This window comes from Taurulus bubalis (genome assembly GCF_910589615.1).
Source record: "Taurulus bubalis genome assembly, chromosome: 10".
NCBI classification, from domain to species: domain Eukaryota; kingdom Metazoa; phylum Chordata; class Actinopteri; order Perciformes; family Cottidae; genus Taurulus; species Taurulus bubalis.
In genome coordinates this window covers 4,520,888-4,542,403 of record NC_136598.1, presented here as the reverse complement: position 1 = coordinate 4,542,403, position 21,516 = coordinate 4,520,888, and the positions used below count along the sequence as shown (strand labels likewise).

The following is a 21,516-nucleotide window of genomic DNA, read 5'->3' as shown; positions in this document are numbered from 1 at the left end:
ACTATTCAGTCATTAGAATTCATGTATTCAAGCAATGTTGTTTTTAACAAGAGCACTACTGTAAATATTACAGGAATAATTGATAACTGCCACTCTATAGAAAAATAAAATCCCTTCTGTACATCCAGGTTATGACTGGAGTGAGAGGTCTGGCATGAAAACAAGACCACAATATCCATATCTGGGAGGACTTAATGATTTACCGACATTAACAGAGCAACTCACGTTTTCTCTCTCACACTCACACACACACACACACACACTCACACTCACACTCACACTCACACTCACACTCACACTCACACACGCACACCTCACGGGATTGTTCTCTACTTTTCAGGGAAATGCACCGTAAACACAAATCAGGAGCTAGAGAGTTATTTTAATGAGAGGAAGTTAAGTATTTCATTATTCCGATTTCTCCATTTCCTTGAAGAAAAACATCTGAGTCATTCAATGTTACTTGGGCAGTTAGGTTCTACGTGGAAATTTGAGCCCCCACTCCTGGAGACATTGCCAGATAATAACAAAAACTTTGTCCTCGTCTGATAAAACTGCAAATAATGTAATAATAATAAAATATGTATACCGACCAAATAAATAAAGAAGTACTGAGGTACTGATGATGCCGTTGTGGGAGACCGACAGATGTGTTATTGAAGAACTTGGAGTGGAGTCAGTCTTCTCCTTTGCATTAAGCTTCATATTTATCGCGAGTGGTTATTGATCTTTGCATCCAACTCTCTGTAAGAAAGCGAATAAGTGTGCTTTCCTAAAATGCCAAACTACACCTTTAATTCATTAGTTAGTTTGGAGACCGTTCAGTGTAATTTCAGGGCCTCTTGGACTACGGATGGAGGGAATAGAAATGGCCGGCGTGGAACAGTCATCCATATTAAACGGATGCTGTGTGCACACGGACGGCAACGTGTAACAGTAGGGGAAAGGGGGAGCGTGGAGTAAAGCCTCTAGAGGAATGCTACGTTTTGAGCACAGGTCTTTACGTCAACCAGCAAACACTTGCGGTTGCAGAGGTGGGGGCAGGTGCTCATTCTCAACGTTATCGGAGTCGATCGCCGATGCTGCTGCAGAAGCCGTCCCGCTGGCTGTGCTTGCAGTAGGGTTTTGCGTCTCTGGTGGAAAGCTCTCCAGAACGCTCTGCACCTTCTGCTCCACCTCGTCCGTCCAGTCTATGAGGTCGCTCTCCAGCTGCCGAGCCTTCACCATGACCTGCTCCTGTCTGTCCCCGAGCCCTGCTAGCAGGTCCAGTCGCTGAGTCATGCTGCCCGGGGAGCCGGAAGAAGCTCCAGTGGGCTGTGGCCATTGGGGGGACGCCTGGCCTGACATGTAGAGCTCAAACTCCTCCGAGCTCAGGTTCAGAGACTGACCGTCCAGCTTCTCAATGAAGGCCACTGCACAGCACTGGGGGAAAGGGATGGGGAGGGTTTTTAATAATAGTATCCATCACCTGTGGATGTCATCAGTCTGTGGCATCAGGTTCACTTATATTCAATTATTGGAGAGTTGAAACGTCTCAACCAATCAGATGTATAACGTTGACCTTTAGACCGTTTAATGTGACATTGATTGGTGAACATGACCAATTTACACTAAATGTGACTCCAAAAGAGCAGACGCTGAAGCTGCAATCAGGGTTTCCACTTCTTTATAGACATAATCATCCAGGACTTTTCGCCAATCAGCATCAAACCCTAATATATTCCCATCATTCGCCCTTTTTTTTTTAACTATGTCTCTTGTGTGCACTTTACCCCATTTGCTGCTGTAATCCTGTAAATGTCCCCAGTGTGGGACTAATAAAGGAATATCTTTTCTTATTTAAAAGACATGCAATCTAGGGCCATAACTTCCATTTAATCCATTTAATTTACTCTTATATGCTTAGAAATTATGACAAATTGATCAGAGTATAACATAATAATAAAAACTACCACAGTTACGGGCCATCAATGACTAATATTTATATTTTAAGGATAATTAAATTTACATTAGTCAGAGTTTTGGCCACTATTAACCGTCACATGCAACCATGTGACATGACGTGAGGGTAGGGATGTTGGAATTAAACGATTTCGCCATAATGGCGGTTACAAAATATCACAGATACATAACGTTGCGGTTTCATAAAATCCCAGTTTCATCATCGTGAGTATTTTAGAGGTTATGATATCTATGGTGTCCTGGTTCCTGAATAGTTGCCCTGTGAAAAACCATCTTGTGAGACACGTTTGTGTGGGCAGTGATACTCCTCTTATGCCAGTCCCGTAATATGTGTGTGTCAGCTTGTCTTGTGTGAAAAAGAGATGTGCCACTCACCTAAAGCATTGAGAGGAAAAGGTGAAAAACGGCTTATAATCAGCCAAAAAGCCTTAAATCGGCTGTGTGGGTAATTTGTGACAAAGTTTTGTAGTTTTTTAATCTGTAACTTATTTTTCTAAATCTGTCTTTTCCAACTTTGCTACCAGAGTGAACCACAGCACAGTGAAGCAAGAGGTTTTCAAAATAAAGCCACAAGCCATGTTATGTTACACAAAACTTCAACATGTCTTGCAGCTACATTGCATCATTGTTTATTGAGACTGCTGTTGTAACTCAGCAGCTTCTAACATGAATTGCTATTATGACCTGGACTGATAAAAAAAATTGGACATCTGGTTTATGTTATTTACACTCAGTTTAAAAAGGTACACCAAGCAAAAACTAATGCATTCTTATACAACAGTCCTGCTATAAATTCTACCTTCATGTAAAAAATAAAAAATATTTGAGAGGTGTTGATTCAATTTGATGTTAATTTTGGACGATGCAGATACCGGTTTCAGTTTTCCGTACAGTATGAATTTTTCATATACCGTCATACCGGTCGCCGCTGTTTGGCAGCAACAACATTTAATGTTCACAGCTTGAAGCTGAAGGAGCCGGGGGAGGATTCCCCCGGGTCCTAAGTCCCTCCTTGTTTAGCTCCCTATGTACCAATCAAAACAGCTGCTGGCCAGTTGCAAGCGAGTGGTGAATAACGATGGCGGTCCTTTTCGGCGTCAATAAATTAATGTGTTTATTTGGAAAAAAAATACTGTGAAACTGCCAGAATCTTACAAAATACCGTGATATGAATTTTTGACCATACCGCCCAGCCCTAGTGTGTGGTGCTGTAGAAGTGTATTGAATGATACAGAGAGGTGTTTGTTATTTAACCTACCCTCATTGGAATAATTGCGATGGACAAAATAATAGAAACACCTGTCAGAATCGCAACACAACTTCCTAAAAAATGTGGAAACATGTAGACTTCGACACGCACACACACACACACACACACACACACACTAACCCACATAAATGCAAGCATGAACTAATTTCCTCACCAGATTAGTGAAGTAGTAGCCATCCTCTCCAGTCATGAGTCTGCTGGGGTTGCTGAAGCGGGTGATGTACTGGATGTTGGACTGCAGGCGCGGCGGGTTAGCTTTCAGCACAATGTAGATGAGCGTCGGGAGGAAGTCATCTGCAGATGCAGCCTCTTTTTTGCTGATTTTGATGGCGTTGAAGATGTGCTTGCTGCAACGAGTGATGCACCCCAGCTTCTCCTTTGGTACGCACTTTGAATCCATTTCAATCACGTCTACAATGGTACAGAAAGTGTTTTATCTGAAAATCTTACTGGATCTCTACTGCCAAGATAAGCTTTCTGAAAAATAATGAGACTTACCAGTGATGGCTTTGACGACACGGTCTGACGCCTCAGCGATCTCCTCATCGACAGGAACACACAGCATCTCAATGGTGACCCAATGCAAGGCTCTGTAACGGAACATAACAACGATTACAAGTAACTCAGCGGAAGTTCTTGTACCTACAACTTTCTTGTGCTTCGACGAAATGCAGAGATATTCATGATTATTTGAGTAGCGAATTTAAGCATAATTACAACTTTTGCTAACCTGATTCTCTTCTGAATGGCCAGGTCTTTCTTCTCATCGTCTGTGGTCTCGGGACAGAAGACCTCCTTGTAGAGACGAGTCATCATGTACTTTTCGACTTCATCCATAACGCTCTCCACATGTTCTGACGAACCTAGGAACAGAAGCACAAATATCAAAAGGTACTGTAGTGTTTACAGAGCAAAGACTTAATACACTGCATAATGTTTGTGACATTCACTGATCATATTCTTCGTAAGCGTTAAGCAGTACCTTTGAACTGGGTGTGGAGGCGGTCTGAGAGATTCTGGTAGAAGTCCTGTACGCTCTCTGACAGCTCATCAGCACCCATGTCCTGAGCAAGAAAATTAAATCAATAACTCAGAGCAGATTCAATTTAATTCCAGCGTAAAAATAAACTAATGGTACAGAGACAGATATCAAAGTCAAGGCCAAATATAAGAGTGACTCATTAAGCTTTTTTTTTAAAAATAAAGTTATCTGTTTAAATGTAGCAATTACTTGCACATTTCAAATGTCTAACACACTAAGTCTGTTGCAATGACTATGGGAGCATATTTCCCATTACATATTTACATAAAAACAGTTTTCTCTTGAGACAACAATGTGTGCCAGTCAGCATCTCACTTAGAAGCAAACTAGATTTCAGTAACTGCAGAACAATTGTTTAAAGTGACAATATCGTTCAAACAATAAAATTAGAGCAATAATTAAAGCTCATTTCGTTCAGTGATTGCGATGTTAAAACAGAGAAGTGTTTAGCAATAAATCAGGACAGGTGTTAATGAACACTATCACAAATAAAAAACGGTGGAAAATACACTGACGGTGCAATCGCAATGACTTGAGGAACAGTATTGGTAACAGTGCTGTATGAATGAGTAAAAACACCATCTTAAACTAAACCCCAAAATGCATTTAAGCATAAATAATTTGTTAACATAATACATAGGAATGAAATGGTTCCAACAAGCTCAATTCACCCGGAAGAAAACGTGATGAGTTATCCACTTTGGCTCACCCGCTTATAGACCATGCTCTCAGTGAAGGCCCGGCACTGTTTGAAGACCTCCCTGCCGAACTTCAGAGGCTTGAGAAAATCAATGAACTCTCGCGTTGCATGGTCACTATCCACAGAGGAGCGCCGGCTTGCAGAGGAGCTGGGGCTCGAGCTGGACCCAGCATCAAAAGGAGCATCTGGGGGAAGACGTTGGATTTTAATTGCATCAAAGCGGCAAACACTGAAAGCCTTTTCACCTAATATCCCTTGTGGTAGTTGCACCAGTTGGCAACCTCAGTCTGGTTTTGTTTCTTACTATTTCCCCAGGTTAACAGGTGATCAGAACTAGTTCCTCAAAAGACAGGCCGACAATAAGCAGGATGGATATAAATATATCTAACGCTTGAAAACGACAAAGTTATCCTTCAACACAAGAACAGCAATGAAAACGTAAGTCATTCATCAATCCATTATTTTGGGATTGACGAATGGCTTGCATCTCTTTCAGTTGAGTATGTACCTTTTTTTGATGTTTTTGCAGAAGGAGTAAAAAACTTTGTGACCGTGTTGACTTTGCTGGACTTTTCCTTCGTTTTTCTTTCCTCAAACTTGCTGAAGGGTGTGATGGAGGGCTGCGGTTGGGCCTTCTGATGTTTTGCATAGGCTTCCTCTTCCTCTTTCTGCAGCCTGGGGAGGAGGGACAGACGGAAGGTAAAGGAACAAAAGACATGGCGTTTCCTTGATAGTAATGCTTGTTCCCAGGACAAAGAGAGACAGACAAACCTCTCTGCAAGTGCCCAATCCTCTTGAATCTGTGCTTGCTTCTCTCGCTGATTTTCCTCTCGCGAGCACTTGGAGCAAAGGCCCTGCCAACCAGTGTTGCCATAAAAACCACATCCTTTTTTGCAAAGCAGCTCTGATTGGTCCAGATGGATCCCACGCCGCTGGCTCGTCATCCTTCACCAAAGTGAGGAAGACTGTTTTGTGGAACCGAGAAAACAGGAAACTTTATCAATCACAACAGTGGTCAACAATTGAACCAAAACGGCGCGTGCGTTGTCGTGCGTAAAGGGTTGTAGAACAGCTTTCTGCAGCGTTGATCGAAACGTCGCTGAGTTTGAGGCTGAATCCCGTCACACGGCGTTTATCAGAGCTTAATGCTACAGGACTGTTTTGTAGCATTGTCCAAAACCTCCGAGTTAATCAAGGCCTCTCTCTCTCAGTAATTACTGCCAGAATATCCCCTCAAATACAGCTTCTCTCTGACTTACTAAAGTGTCTTCGCACCGCAAAGTTGACACAAAAACACGAAACCAAAGAGCTAATTTGCAGCTAGCTGTCAGTGTTTACCCAAAGCTAATCACAGAGCTAATCTAGTAATCATATCTAGCTGGATTAACGCTGTCAGTGGAGATTAGATGAATTGTGTGTCTACCTACACTTTAATTTGCCACGTCAAGAGGGTCTCGAGTAACGTTTTCCTCGCTCCTGTCTCCTGTTGGTGGATGTTTACATGAGCCGAGCTTCTAGCTTTGTCCCACAACCATTTTGTCTGTCAGCTGTTTCTTCTTTGTGTTTTGTTACATATCAGGTTAACCTGTGAGTTATCGCCCCCTAGCGGTAACGTTACCACATTGAAATAGCCCAAGTTATTACTCGCATACTGGAAAGAAATGTCATTAATGGATTACATAACCCTTTCAATAAGACCCAAGTTAAACATAACACCTTACAACAAAGCTCTACAGGCAAACTATGAGGCTCTGATGCCTTTTGTACAGAAAACCAATCTGTTTTAGATGAGAGCTGAGGTCCAAAGTTTGTGAATGTAATTTGTAAAGGTAAACTTCTAGTACACTTGATCTCAGAGGTAAATAATGTACTTTGTACTCCACTAGTCTACATTTATTTGACAACTTTAGTTTCAAAAGTATATTTTCATTTAAAGAAAAAATTTCATTCAGTCATTTCTGAAACAGCACTGCAGTTTTGAGCAAATTAACAAAAGTTAAAACTGTCTGTGAAGTGGTGGCTGGTGGATTTTATTTTGGGTAGGGCCATCCAATCAATTTCAGCAAACATCCTAGTATGATTCAATGCAACAAAAAAGGTATCAAATCGCATTTCTACTTTGTAGTTAAATATTTAACACTTATTCCAACACTGACATAATAAGGACATTTTATACAATTCAGTATATATATATATATATATATATATATATATATATATATATATATATATATATACATATATGCATATATATATATATATATATATATATATACATATATGCATATATATATATATATATGCACATGGACATTTTATACAATTCAGTATATATATATATATATATATATATATATATATATGCATATATATATGCATATATATATGTATATATATATATATACAATTCAGTATATATATATATATATATATATATATACATATATATATGCATATATATATGTATATATATGCATATACATATATATATGCATATATATGCATATATATGCATATATATATTATATATATGCATATATATATATATATATATATATATATATATATATATATATATATATATATATATATATATATGGCTCAAGGCCGGCCGCCACTGTGTCTGTGTCACGTTTGACGTTACATTCAAACACAAGTTTATGGAGTTAAAAAGGTCCAAAATACGCAGGTCAGCCCATAAATGTGTCAGACGAAAAGTTAAATAGATTGCCGATCACTGATGGTCTAATGATTCATATATGATGTGAAATGACATAAACTTATTCTAGTTTTTAGCATATCAAGTGAAGTAATAAGCCATGGGTAAGTGGCTTCTTCCTCTCCACACCGCGAGGAGGAAGGGCACCAACCTTCCGCAACCGCAACATAAGTACTCAGTTTATAGCGCCAAGTGTTGCGTAACTATTTGAACACAAAGGTAAATATGCAAAACTTATTGATTCATGGTTACACTGTACAGCAAGGTTAAAAACACATGCTTAAGTGATAATTTAATGCAGGTTGTATCATGCATTCCTCTAACTCACTATTAAGAAAGGACCAAGTCTCTTTGAGTTCATATGATTAGTTACACTTAATGTATCGTCAATGATTCCTTACTCACAAAAACCTACTTCACATAATTTGTACTTTGTTTTTTAAGACATTATTATACACTCAGATGCCATTATATTAGGTACAACTTCATCAATGTGTTTGTTGAAAGTTAATTATAAGGATGCATTTTGTGGTGGTGGTGAATTGTATTACTTTAAACTCACAGGTGTCTTTATTGTGTTTTATATTTATATCAATGAGGATAGACTAAATAACATATATCCCTAATGTCTTACTCATGTTAGTACATCTGTTTAAATCAAAACTTTTGAGTTGTGCGATTTCATTTGCTTCATCTCACCTCTTCTAGATAAGGAGCTTGCCAATGTGAGGAGAAAGTTTGTGGAAAAGGCCAACAGAGAACTGATAAAACAGCTCCTGGACGACCTTCTGGAAGATGGTGTCTTGAACGATGGCCTGAAAGACTCAATACTTGAGGAGAACAGTAGCACAGCGGACAAGGCGCGCGCTCTCATTGACACGGTGAAGAAGAAAGGAGACAAAGCCAGCGGGAAAATGATCGCTCACCTACAAAGCAGAGATTCTTCGCTTTACTCTGAACTGGGTCTGTCCTCTGGTCAACCTGCTCATTCACATTTGTTGTGGTTTAACTTCAAACCAGCCTTCTCCAGTGTGTCCAGAGTCTTTTGGAGTCTCACTTCATGGACTTCTTCTGAGTCTGAATAAATAAGGATGTCATTCATGAAAATCGCCAGGCCTTCTTGATCTTTCAAGAACTCAGTCATTTCACGTTGAAAGATTTCTGGTCCACTTGTGATTTCAAATGGCAGTCTATTAAAGAAATACCTTCCAAAGGGAGTTATGAAGGTATAGTGAGTTTGGCACTCTCTTTGTCTAGCGGTATCTGCCGGAAACCACTTGCTGCGTCTAAAAGGGAAAACACTTTTGCGTTTAGGTAGGATGTCATCTATTGTGGACAGAATAAACTTCTCTCTCTCCACTGCTTTATTCAGGCTTTTTAAATTGTTAGCTCGTAATAATTATTGGATGCCTGGTTTAGCCTCCGGAAGGACTTAGCCAAACAACTCGTTCTCTCTGAATTTTTTTATCACAAACAAAATAATAAGTGCTGCAATCGCGATAGCAGGAAGTCGTCCAGTCAACACGCAGGTTCAGAGAGATACAGGTACATTCTGGCAAAGAATATGTGAAAAATTATTATTATTAATTATTAATAATTAATAATGTTTTTGAAAATTAAAGCATTTTAATGTTAAAGAAACCCCAAATACAACTAATAACCTGAAATTGAACATAATATGTCTCTTTCAAATTCCGTTTCACCGTGCATGACTCATTTCAAAATGATATATATGTTTAACTGTGTGTTGTTTTAATTGACCAGCCATGTGACCATCGTGAATTGGAAATCTTTGTGTCACAAATAAAACTTTCTTGCAGCTAGACTTTACATAAATGTATCCTGTAACGCAGGGGTCTCAAACTGAATTTGGCTGTATTGTGATCTCATCGGAGGGCCACATAGAAAGCGCAATATTTTTGAAAGTTTACTTATTTATTTACTTTTACATTAATAACATATTTTCGTCATACTTAACAAAACAAAGGCAACCAGCAGTTTCCATACATATTCATATTAGCTTTTAAGAGTCATATTTGATTTGTTTAAATAACTTATTGAAACTGCACCGAACCAACAAATGCAATCCTTGAATACATTTGTACTTATTCTATTTCTTGCCAGACACCTGGCAGCGCTTCTGCTCGCACAGCTGAGCCACATTGACCCTGATCCAGGTCACAGTGGAAACCCTGATCGAATTCACTTGTTCAGTGCTTATATACATATCTGAGTATCTGGAATATACCAACCCAAAAACAGTGACATTAGATAACCCTGTCAGGCTGATGAGAAAACATGTGATTAAACAAGTCATTCAGATTATATCACACTTTCTATTTCACTTTCAGGTTCCAATAGAATTGAGATCTACCTTTGATACGGTGTGACATATTTGTCTTACAAGCCCATCAGAGCAGACTGGGCTTTTCCCCTGCAGGGTTAAGGTTTAAAGAGGCAGGCACTAACACGGAGTGTTTCAGAGAGATACGGGTATTCTGGCAGAGAATATGGGAAAAATCATTTGTTTTTGAAAATTAAAGCATTTAAAATGTTCAAGAAACCCCAAATACAAATATACTCTTTTTGAATGAGATGTGTTAAATGTTCTCTCCTTTGTTAAGAGCATGCATTGGCAGTATTACCAAATAAGGTAGTGAAACCTCCTCTGTCCAACTCTGGTGACAGGATGACTTATGTACTCTGGTGTATAAAAGAGGGGGTAGGAATGCATGTTTTTAGGGGGTGCCTGGCAATTCTGTGCAGGAGTAGACAAGAGAGAAGAGGTGTTTATTCACCAGCTCTAAACTTAACCCTTTCTCTTAGTTACTTAATAGGCATCTTTACTAGAAACGGAGAAAAATCAGATTGGACCTGTCCCAGCCCTTAGGGGTTGGGACAGGTCTCCAGCTTTAGAGTCTGGAAGAAACTTCTGCTATCAGGAGGGGGGTGCCTGGCAATTCTGTGCAGGAGTAGACAAGAGAGAAGAGGTGTTCACTCACCAGCTCTAAAAACTTAACCCTTTCTCTTAGTTACTTGTGACTTTTAAACTGTTTGATTGAATTTAATTTTTTGTATGTAAGATAAACTTTGAATAAAAACTCGGCCTTACCATTTGTAAGGGACTGAAACCAAACCAAAGGTTCTGGTTCTTTAAAACAATATAAACCCTCTTTCCCTGTCAATCCACCGTGAGATACAGAAGTGACGACTGAATCTACCAAAGAGACTTAAGGTAAGTATCTTTGGGTGAAGACTTTTGCAGTGTTTGTCATACTGATGAGATGGTGTCAAAATAGGTAGAGAGAAGGCATAGACGATATACGTACTCGCTTGATAAGGGTTGAGAGAAGTTACAGCCTACCGCAGGGGACCTAGAGCGCAAGCTGTAAAACACCCTCGACAAAACCTATAACTTAATTTGAAAATAACACAAAAACCTAACGATTTAGCACGGGGTGAGATAAAAGACCGAAGGCGTTATGCCAATATCGGATGAGGATTATTATTTCCTCCGGGATCACTAGGATAATTAGCCGACGGAGTGCCACCGAGTTAGGTGCGAGGTCTTGCCTTTCCTACTCTCCCCCTACCCTCCTCTTTCCCTGGCAAGGGAACGCTACAGTTGGCATAGATTGTATAGTCAACATCAGGAAATATTAAATAAAGCCTATTGTAAATCAAGATACAGACCATCGTTGATAAACCTTAAGAAATTAACATTTTCTGTGAAAAACAGGTTGAACTGATCCAATAACTTGACCGTATACTCACAAAGCATTGTTGAGATCTTGAAGAAACAGCATGTGAAGGATTACTCATGAATAAACATGAAAAGATTAGCCACTTGCGCCGAGTTGATCAAGAGGAACAAGTCGCTCAGTCCAGACTTAACTGAAGAGGGCACCCAACATGGTATAGAGTCTCACACGGACACAAAGTTCAGGAAGCTGAGCTGCTCGGGAAGTTCTGCTTGAGGACTTGTATCTTGACCATCAGGTGTTCACAGTGGATTGGGAAGATCCTCTCTGCAGCCAAAACAACAGAAACAAAGGCAAAGTTAGATTGATGCAGTGCTTGAGCATGATGCCTACACAGAAACAGTCACTGCCTTCTGGTGTTAAACGGATCTTCACTGACCTAGAAAAAAGCAGCACTCTGGAATAAGTATCAAGTCAAATGTAAAAAAAAAAAAAAGAAGACACATTTTAGCACAAAGGCATCAACACGTGTTACATTTCTGTAATCTTGCGGCCTACAGATGCCTCCACTCAAGCAATCAAGACTATCATCACGTTTCACGTTTTAAAAACCAGGGTAACTGCACATCTAATTAATTCCATCAATTAAAAAAATGTTGTTTGTATTTTTTCAGAGACCTTTTTAAATGCCTCTAAAAACAATAACACAATTATTGTTGAAAAAAAAAGAGAAACTAGAATACAGTAGTCTGTATAATACGCAGTGTACAATAGCAAATACATCTGCCTTTGCCATACAGTTTGATTTTTTTGAATAAGACCCAGTCCAATGGGAAACAATGCCCCCCTGCATTTACAAGATGTACATGAGGATGTCCTAGAATGAATGACATGCTACTGCTACGTGAAATTAAATGTAATCAGTTCAGAGCACAATATTTATTTTTACTAATGCAAAACTATCTTCCAGTTTTATGATTTCTTCTATGTTTGCATGGAGCTGTTGGCTCAGGCCATGGACCTGAGCAACCCTGTCTCCTAAAAATTACATTCCCCAAAACTAAAACGCAGGCTCAATTACGTTTATGTTTGACATATTACAAATACGTTCATAATCTACGTATGTTTGCGTTATTGTTTTCATGTATATGTTCATAAGCAACGTATGTTTGTGTTGTATTTGTATTGTTTTCATGCTTTCCCGCTGAATTAAAGGATATTTGAATTTCTAAGCTCTGCGGAGGAAAAGATACTAACAAGGATTCCCTCAGTAGCAGCAAGCGAAGAGGGGCAGTGTGAGGCCGGTTACTGGGCTGGTCTGGAGACCGCTTGTTTGGGAATGCAGCCCAAAGTGGGTGGTAAACTCCATCTAGTGCAGTATAACACTGCAGTCAGACACTCGGATCTCCGTGGTCAAATCAGCAGACACTGATATGTTAGGAAACGCGTTCAAACGAGCGAAAAGAGCCACGTGACACAACATCCGATTTTCAAAATACTGACTGATATGGATGTGTTCAGAACATTTCAGAACACATCCAAACATCTTAACTGTACCAATTCAGATATTTTACAAAGTAAAAGTCCTACATCACAAAAAAAAAATGTTTATCAGTCATTAAATATTCAGAAATTAGATTTTTGGATGCAAGACTTTTACTTTGTAAAATATCTTTGAAAACCGGATGTTGTGTCACGTGGATCTCTCCGCTCGTTTGAATGCATTTCCTGCGGGCTGCATTCCCAAACAACCCGACTCGGAGAAGACCGGCCCTGGCGCGACGGGGGTCGTTGCCTTACAACGCCCCTCTTCGCTTGCCGCTACCGAGACAGAATGTCAGTGTAACTAAGAAAAGCTATTAAAAGACAACAACTTGATTGATTATGTATATATATATATACATATATATATATATATATATATATATATATATATATATATATATATATATATATATATATACATATATATATATATTTATATTTCTTTATTAAAGGGACTTAAAACTTAAAAATGGGGGCAGAATTCTTCATCAGAAGGTCTTCCTCACTCTCCAAGTCCTCGTACTACCATGAATCGATACTAGAGCCACTGATGTGACAAAGCCAGGCCTTACAAGAGTATATATGTCCATTTGACATGTTTATAACACAATTCAACCTTAAATATTAACATAAACCATAAATATGACTCGAGAGGACTCGAACGTGACTCGAGAGAGCACCCCAAGTTATGAAAATATCTATTTGTATATCCCTAGCTTAATGCTACACATGATTGGCACACCTTTCTGGAAAGCATACGACCTATAGAATTCGCCAATATAAGAAATAAATAAATGATCCTTTATTAATCCCCTTGGGGAAATTCTTCTCTGCATTTGACCCATTCTTGGTTAAGGAGCAGTGGGCTGCCCTGAGAGGCAACCACATTCCAGCCCAAAAACTGAAATATGACTTACTTATGGATGAAACTATATTTCACATGGCCTTGCTTGGTATGTATTGGTGCATCTGCTTGAGCAGAGCCCCTCTGTTGTGGAACCAGAGGTGTCCAAGGTCCAGGAAGAAAGCTAGGGCATTTTTGCTTTCAGGGACCTAAATCTACGGTACACGAAATGTGCACTAAATGAATTACTAAAAATATTTAACTTCACTTAATCAAAGTCAAACTTTACAGAGATACTGTTTACATGTAGTGCTATTTTATAGTAGAAAGCAATGATATGCATAATTAAAAAGAGAAAATACATCCTTGAGTTTTTTTTTCTTTTTCAGACCTACTTATTTCTCTCTTACCTTGGCCAGTGGCATGGTAGGCCACATAGTTCTATATTACAGTGTCAAGTGTCTCATACAGGTTCACACTGCCATCTGTATGGCATAATGATCCTTCCATTTCCTATTTACCCCAAAGTTTGGGGTAAATAGGATGTCTATGCAGCGAATAGGTTTACAGATGCGCTCCTTAGCGCCATCTATCGTCGAGGAGTTTGAAAAGGAACGAACGCGCCTCGGCCCAAAATCAGAAATTTCTTTTGCTGTGAGAAATTGGTTGTGTGGCGTGAGCAGTGCTGTATAAAGTACCCAAAAGTCGTACTTGTGTAAAAGTAAAGATACCTTACTGGAGAATTACTCCAGTAAAAGTAAAAGTCACCTATTAAAATACTACTTGAGTAAAAGTCATGCCCACAGACCAGCCCCCTTCCCCCCCATATTATAATTAGCTTTATTTTCATAGGTTGCTGGATTACATTTCACCCAGATACAACAGATACGTTTTTCTTATTGGCTATTCGTGTAGCCCATGTCTTTTTTTTGATTGGCTGATGAGTGGCACCTCGCAGCAGAACTCCAGGGGATTCGGGGGAGACGTGCTTGATTCCTCCATGGTGAGGGCAGCGCGACCAGGTCATGTTTGTGCGCTGCGGCACATTAAATAGCCTAGAGTTTTTTTCAGCGTGAGAAATACGATGTGTGGCGGGAGGGCGTGACTTAGGACCGAAATGCGTGACAGTCACGCTCAATGCGTGACACTTGAGAGCCCTGCAGTCGAGCCCACCAATAGAAACTCCTGCCTCATTCAGCAGCGTATGCCCCGCCCCCGACGTCCAAAACTCAACTCGTAACTTTTGGGATTGAGCGCGCAGGTTTTTATTTTGAGAGCAACGGTTTTTATTTTGAGAGCAAAGATTTTTTTTAATTGTAGACAGAAATTCTAGCTACAAACCAGAATTTTGCTCTCAAAACATGTTTTTTGGTTTGTGTAATAAAGACACAAATCTACCTTCATATAGTTTTGGCAGGGGTTGGCTGTCATACGATGCATTGAGTTGGCAGCGCGCTGTATTGCGTGGGCCGGTCTGACAGGAACTCCCAGGCCACTTGTTTCCCCCAGTCCGCCCCTGCGTGTACGTACTGGTGATATAAAGTAGGCTACTCGTCGTCGAACAGGATACCATCTCTGCCAGTGGTCCACGCCCACGGGCTTTTACGCGGTCGTTCCTGCATGAAGGTTGTGTGACTTGGAGACTCCGTTTGAAACAATTCTGTGATACGAGGTTTGAGAGATGGCAGGTAAGATGTCACGCTCGGGATGCACTTTACATGTGACCATAACTTTAAAGTATGTTGGCGTCAATATGCGTGAGATCAGCCATTGGGCGCAAATCTGCTCGAGCCGTGTTTATGTGCATGTTCTGCGCAATGAGGGTTAGAAATAAGATGTTTTACACTTCCTTTGATTAACAAAGTCTGCCAACGGAACATCTTCATCATTCTGCATGTTGTTGTGTGTGCCACGTATTAGTTTCACTTTGCAGACGTTCATTTCCGCGCGCCCTACTCTGTTGATAAGTCCATAAAACTGTGTCACGTTTGACGTTACATTCAAACGCGAGTTTATGGAGCTAAAAGATCCAAAATACGCAGGTCAGCCCAGAAACGTCAGACGAAAAGTTAAATAGATTACCGATCACTGATGGTCTAATGATTCATATATGATGTGAAATGACATAAACTTATTCTAGTTTTTAGCATATCAAGTGAAGTAATAAGCCATGGGTAAGTGGCTTCTTCCTCTCCACACCGCGAGGAGGAAGGGCACCAACCTTCCGCAACCGCAACATAAGTACTCAGTTTATAGCGCCAAGTGTTGCGTAACTATTTGAACACAAAGGTAAATATTCAAAACTTATTGATTCATGGTTACACTGTACAGCAAGGTTATAAACATAAAAGTGCTGCAAAGTGAAAATGTAACTCACTATTAAGAAAGGACCAATTCTCTCTGAGTTCATATCCTTAGTTACACTTAATGTATAATTTGTACTTTGCTTTTTAAGACATTATTATACACTCAGATGCCAGTACATACTAAGACCAAAGTTAATGTGGTTTAATACAACAGTCACACAATAAATTCAACTTCATTAATGTTATAATGCTCAGTTTTTGTTGAACCCGTTTTATAGGTGTTGATCCAACTTAATTATAATTTTAATTTTAATAAATCAGTGGTTCTCAACTGGTCTGGCTCCAGGACCAACCATCACCCCTGGATGACCCAAATCGAGGAACATTCTCAACTTCTCAAATTTATTTAATTAAAAGATGTTGCCGTTTGAACCTGAGATAGTACATGTATCCTAACACAAAAACAAGTTTAATGACAAACCAAAACGAGCAGCTGCTGGCGATGCTAGAGAGAGAACTATTCCCTTTTACACTCGATTAGCTGCATTTTTATTAAAAACCAAAAAGTACATCTTCAGGACACGAGGTATTACAACATACATAACAATTCAGAATCTTCAGCCATTTTTAAACAGACTCAACAGCTTTCACGCACAAAGAAAAAAGTCAACAACTAAGAAGTCGTTTCAAAAAGACTCAAATGACCTAACTTTAACTGAGAATACACACTCACTGAATCTATGACAAACACTTTACTGTGGAACAAGTCACTTCTCTACTAATTCAAAATAAATTAAACAAAAAGTGCAATTCAAAAGGATTCATATACAAAATGAATGTTTCTTGTGATTACCTCATCAGTAAATACTGAAAAACATTGTGCTTTACAGAAAATTAAGCAGCACTCAATTCTCCTCACAACCCCCAAGTTTTTTCCTGTCATGCAAGCTATTTAATTTAATTATCCTAAAAACCCAGAGTCTCCCCATATCAGGATGGGTTGATCCCAACCACACGCTGCTGAAAACATGGAGGGACAAGTGCAAAACAAGTTGAAACCAGAGCCGGCAAAAAAATGACACCCCGCTGTGTAAAAAAGTCCCTTCAAAATAAAACCACAGGATGAACAAAAAAATATATATATCTTAATTTTTTTTTGTGCTTATTTGTATTTATTTTTTCAGGCAAAGGCCTGCTACCCACTGAAAACGGGTCCACCCACCAGTTGAGAATCACTGGAATAAATAACATTAGGGGCCGATCACACCAAACGCATCGCTATGCAAAACCATTGTTTTCCTATGGTACGGCGGCCCTTTCATGCGTGCCTTTTTAAATGCCGCGCTTCGTGTTTTTCTAGCGTTTTTTAGGTGCGCATGAAAGTTAAAATATTCTAAACTTTTAAGCGCAAAAAGGCGCGGAGTTGCACAGCTCATCAATGTCACTGCAGTTGCGCGAGCAGGCCCGCTCCACAGGCGCACCGGGCCGTTTTTGCCAAGGCGCTTTTGAAGCGGCTGCACTTTTAAAAGTCGCGTCTGGCCGATCACGCCCTACTCATGTTAGTACATCTGTTGTGCGATTTCATTTGCTTCATCTCACCTCTTCTAGATAAGGAGCTTGCCAATGTGAGGAGAAAGTTTGTGGAAAAGGCCAACAGAGAACTGATAAAACAGCTCCTGGACGACCTTCTGGAAGATGGTGTCTTGAACGATGGCCTGAAAGACTCAATACTTGAGGAGAACAGTAGCACAGCGGACAAGGCGCGCGCTCTCATTGACACGGTGAAGAAGAAAGGAGACAAAGCCAGCGGGAAAATGATCGCTCACCTACAAAGCAGAGATTCTTCGCTTTACTCTGAACTGGGTCTGTCCTCTGGTCAACCTGCTCAGCCGGGTGAGCTGACATATTTCAGCGATAGCTGATATAGCTAATATCATTCTTTGACACTGTCATAAATAGAGTTGTGTTACACAGAAGTAAGGCCACCATTTTGAGCAGAAATGTGTTTCTGTTCCCAGCTGCAGAGCAACAGATGGAGCAGGATTGGTCAAACACACTCAACCACACCAGCGAGGCCTTCTGGAGGGAGAAACTGAATGATAGAGATGTTAGTCCTTCATAAAAGCCATATCAAGAGTATTAAATAGCTTCCTGTACATTAGTTCATCTGACCTTGATAGATATGTGTTGTTTCACAAGTGGGAATAATCGTTTTCTTAAGAAAGTCTACAATATTTCCACACAAATTCTAATTTTTTTGTAATACTTCTTTCCCTTTAAATCTGTTTTTCAGATTTACCCTGCAGCCAAAAAGGCCATTAACAATCGTGTGGCCCTGCTAATCACTAATATAACGTTTACTAATGAGAAATTAAACAGAAGTGGAGCTGAGAAGGACGAGGCGAACACAAAGAAACTGCTCACAGCTCTGGGATACGAGGTGGTGATACACACAAACCTCACAGGAAAGGTACTATTACAGAAAGGGAAATTAAAAAAAAGTTTTTGTGTTTGGTTGATTTTGTGAGAGTAACTGATGTTTGCCTTTTTGTGTTGTCACAGGCAATCGATAATGCCGTCATTGAGTTCTCTAAACATCCGAATCTCAAAGAGACAGACAGTGTGTTGGTGGTTATCATGTCACATGGGAAACTGGGAGCTGTTCTCGGTGTCGACTGGAAAGTGGATGCTGAAAAACCAGATGAGTTCCCCATCAACAACATTTACAAACACTTGGGCCCACATGAATGTCCAGCACTGCTGGACAAACCCAAGATCATCATCATCCAGGCCTGCAGAGGAGGTGACTCTACTCTCACAGATAGAACACACATTAATATACATTAATGTAGGAGTCTGCTTGTGTCTCATTCGAGGCTCTCGTACACTGCATTCAAAGTATGCCACATGCGTTTCAGAGGAGGGAGGATCGGTGCTGGTTGAAGATGCTGCAAACCTAGTTGTGGTCTCTGATAACGCTGGTGGAGAAAACATTGAGGAGGATACTTTGCGATATGTAAACAAAGAAAAAGACTTCATTTCTCTTCTTTCCTGCACCCCTGGTCAGTGCAATTTAAATAGTATTAGACCTTATTCTACAGCTCATAACACAATGAAGATAGAATAGTTAATTTATGTAATAAAAACAAAATATATGACCTGTTTCTCTATGTTTTTCCTCCAGATACTGTCTCATATAGACAAATAGATCGTGGGTCTTTTCTCATCCAGTACGTTGTTGATGTGCTGAACACCTTCGCACATAAGGATGACATTGAGGAACTTTTCAGAAAAGTAAGTGGAAAGTAATATCCGTTAATGAGGCAACACCATGTAGCGAGCAGCAATGATGATGCTCTTGTTTCATTAGTCTTGGCCTTGCTTAATTTTATACAATGTTTGTTTCAACCACACAGGTCCTGCAACGCTTTGAAGAGTTTGCCAGTCAAAACAAGAGACAGATGGCGAGCAAAGACAGATGCACTCTGACAAAGCGCTTCTACTTCTTTCCAGGCCTCTGAGGCAGGATTCACTCCAGGGCCCTGTTTCTCGTACCTGGCTTACTGAGTTAGCGGGCTAATTGTCAGGATAAGATGACGTAGGTCAGGCGTTCTCGGTTTCTCGAAGCAAGCTTAGATTAATCACCATAGCAACACATCCAAAAATTTAAACCTGCTCCCGGGCAGGCTTACTGACATTCACTGGATAAGCTGGACACTCCCACCGGACAAAAAAGCCGATACATTTTCTCAACACTGACGCATTTAACTTGTCTGATATGTTTGTGACGCTTATGTCTCGCAGCGGGGGCGGAGTTAAAGTTGCGTTCACGGCAACAATGTTGCAAAAACGTTGGAATATTCGCAACGCGTTTGCTGTGAATGACTACGGTACTGACTTCCTCATATGCCTTCATGATCATCTCCTGCTTCTCAGCAGAGAAATAAAAAGAGGTTCCTCTGAGTTTATTTGCCATTGTACTGTTAGAACATGGTGGTGTCAGTGCTCCATTATTATCCCTTCTGAAGAGGAGCGGCGCATTTATCCAGATGACTGACGTCTGGCTAGAATTAACGAGACGTTTCAGCGCGGATCAGCCGTGAAGAAACCCAGATAGCCTGATGTCAATCATCTCGCTCATTTAAGATGGAGATTAGGACATTTGCTTGACTCTGTTTAGCCAGGTACGAAGAATACCCCCCTGTTTAGCTCAGACTTGTAGCCACATTTTAAATTGTGTGTGCCATTGAGATACTACTTTGTGAATAGATACAACTTATTGATTACTGAAGTGGCCATTTGGTCACAGGCTTAGGGACCAAAGGACAAAAAAATAGATGTAAAACTGTTTCATAGAGACGTACATCGACAGCAGAGATACTAAACTTCAAAGAGATGTAAACTGACTTCAGAGACAACAAAGAGATGCAAATCAACAACGAAGACACATAACTTTAAGAGAATGATGATGAAAGACTGACTTCAAAGAGACAACAAGAAGATGCAAATTGACAACAAAGACACAAAACAACCGTAAAGAGATGCAAAACGACTATAAAGATAGATCTGCGTCGTTCAGTTGATAAAATACAATTACATTTGTATATATAAATAACAGTATGAAAGCCTTTGAATTAATGGAGCATTTTTATCAACTTGTATTCAACAGGTTGCTTACTCATGTACGTCATATAACTAGTCAGTGTATGAAATACATTTTTTATTCTATTCTATATGGCCAAGGCAACACAGAAGATGTCAGAAATGTTGTTGGCCTGTTATGCTTTTTTACAAAATGTGGGATGCTGGACTATCCAAATAAACTTAAGTGAATTCCTTGGATAGCTAAATGCACATGTAGCCAAATGGATTTTAACTAGATTTAAATTAACAACACAAAATTTAGACTTAAAGTCAAATCTTTATTCAAACTAAACCCACTAAATGTAACCAATATTTATGAAGACAAAGTAACGTGACCAGCCTTTTACTACCCAATCAACTTATTTTCATAAACTTAAAATATAATTAAAGTTGATTGCCATCTCATATACATACAGATGCATTTAACCCATTCTTAGCACTTAGTGGTGAGCTGCTATAAAGCGCATGGGGAGCGAACATACATTTCGATGTGAGGATTGTAAAGGCCTCTGAGGCTAATTTTGTATTTGTGATTTTTGGCTACACAAAATAAATGAAATTGAATTGGTCTATGATGATGTGTGATGACATGCTATCTGAAGTTCTATAAACATCTCAATCTTTCCCAGACAGACAGTGTATTTGTTGATATTATGGCTGTGAACGGCTGTTGAACAAACCCAAAATCATCATCATCCAGGTCTGCAGAGGAGGTGACCCCAATCTATTCTCAGATACACCAAACTTTAACACATTTATGTTTTAAATCCAGATAAACATGAC

General features: G+C 39.7%; 2 protein-coding genes across 2 annotated transcripts; one reads left to right on the top strand and one right to left on the bottom strand.

Moving 5' to 3' along the window:
• Nucleotides 1-1,005: 1,005 nt before the first annotated feature.
• Nucleotides 1,006-5,918, bottom strand: rabgef1l (RAB guanine nucleotide exchange factor (GEF) 1, like; the record flags this gene model as incomplete). The annotated part of the gene is made up of 8 exons (XM_079224574.1): nt 1,006-1,422; nt 3,387-3,643; nt 3,731-3,822; nt 3,963-4,095; nt 4,215-4,296; nt 4,984-5,159; nt 5,483-5,649; nt 5,746-5,918. The coding sequence occupies 8 exons, from the start codon at nt 5,916-5,918 to the stop codon at nt 1,006-1,008; spliced, it is 1,497 nt and encodes a 498-aa protein (XP_079080700.1).
• Nucleotides 5,919-7,793: 1,875 nt separating this feature from the next.
• On the top strand, nt 7,794-21,303 carry LOC306742070 (caspase a-like; the record flags this gene model as incomplete). Its single annotated transcript, XM_079224410.1, has 9 exons — nt 7,794-7,797; nt 8,402-8,656; nt 17,698-17,982; nt 18,108-18,196; nt 18,383-18,559; nt 18,652-18,892; nt 19,008-19,151; nt 19,274-19,383; nt 19,506-21,303. 9 exons carry the CDS (start codon nt 7,794-7,796, stop codon nt 19,608-19,610), a joined length of 1,410 nt encoding a protein of 469 aa, XP_079080536.1. The 3' UTR covers nt 19,611-21,303.
• Between the last annotated feature and the right edge of the window lie 213 nt (nt 21,304-21,516).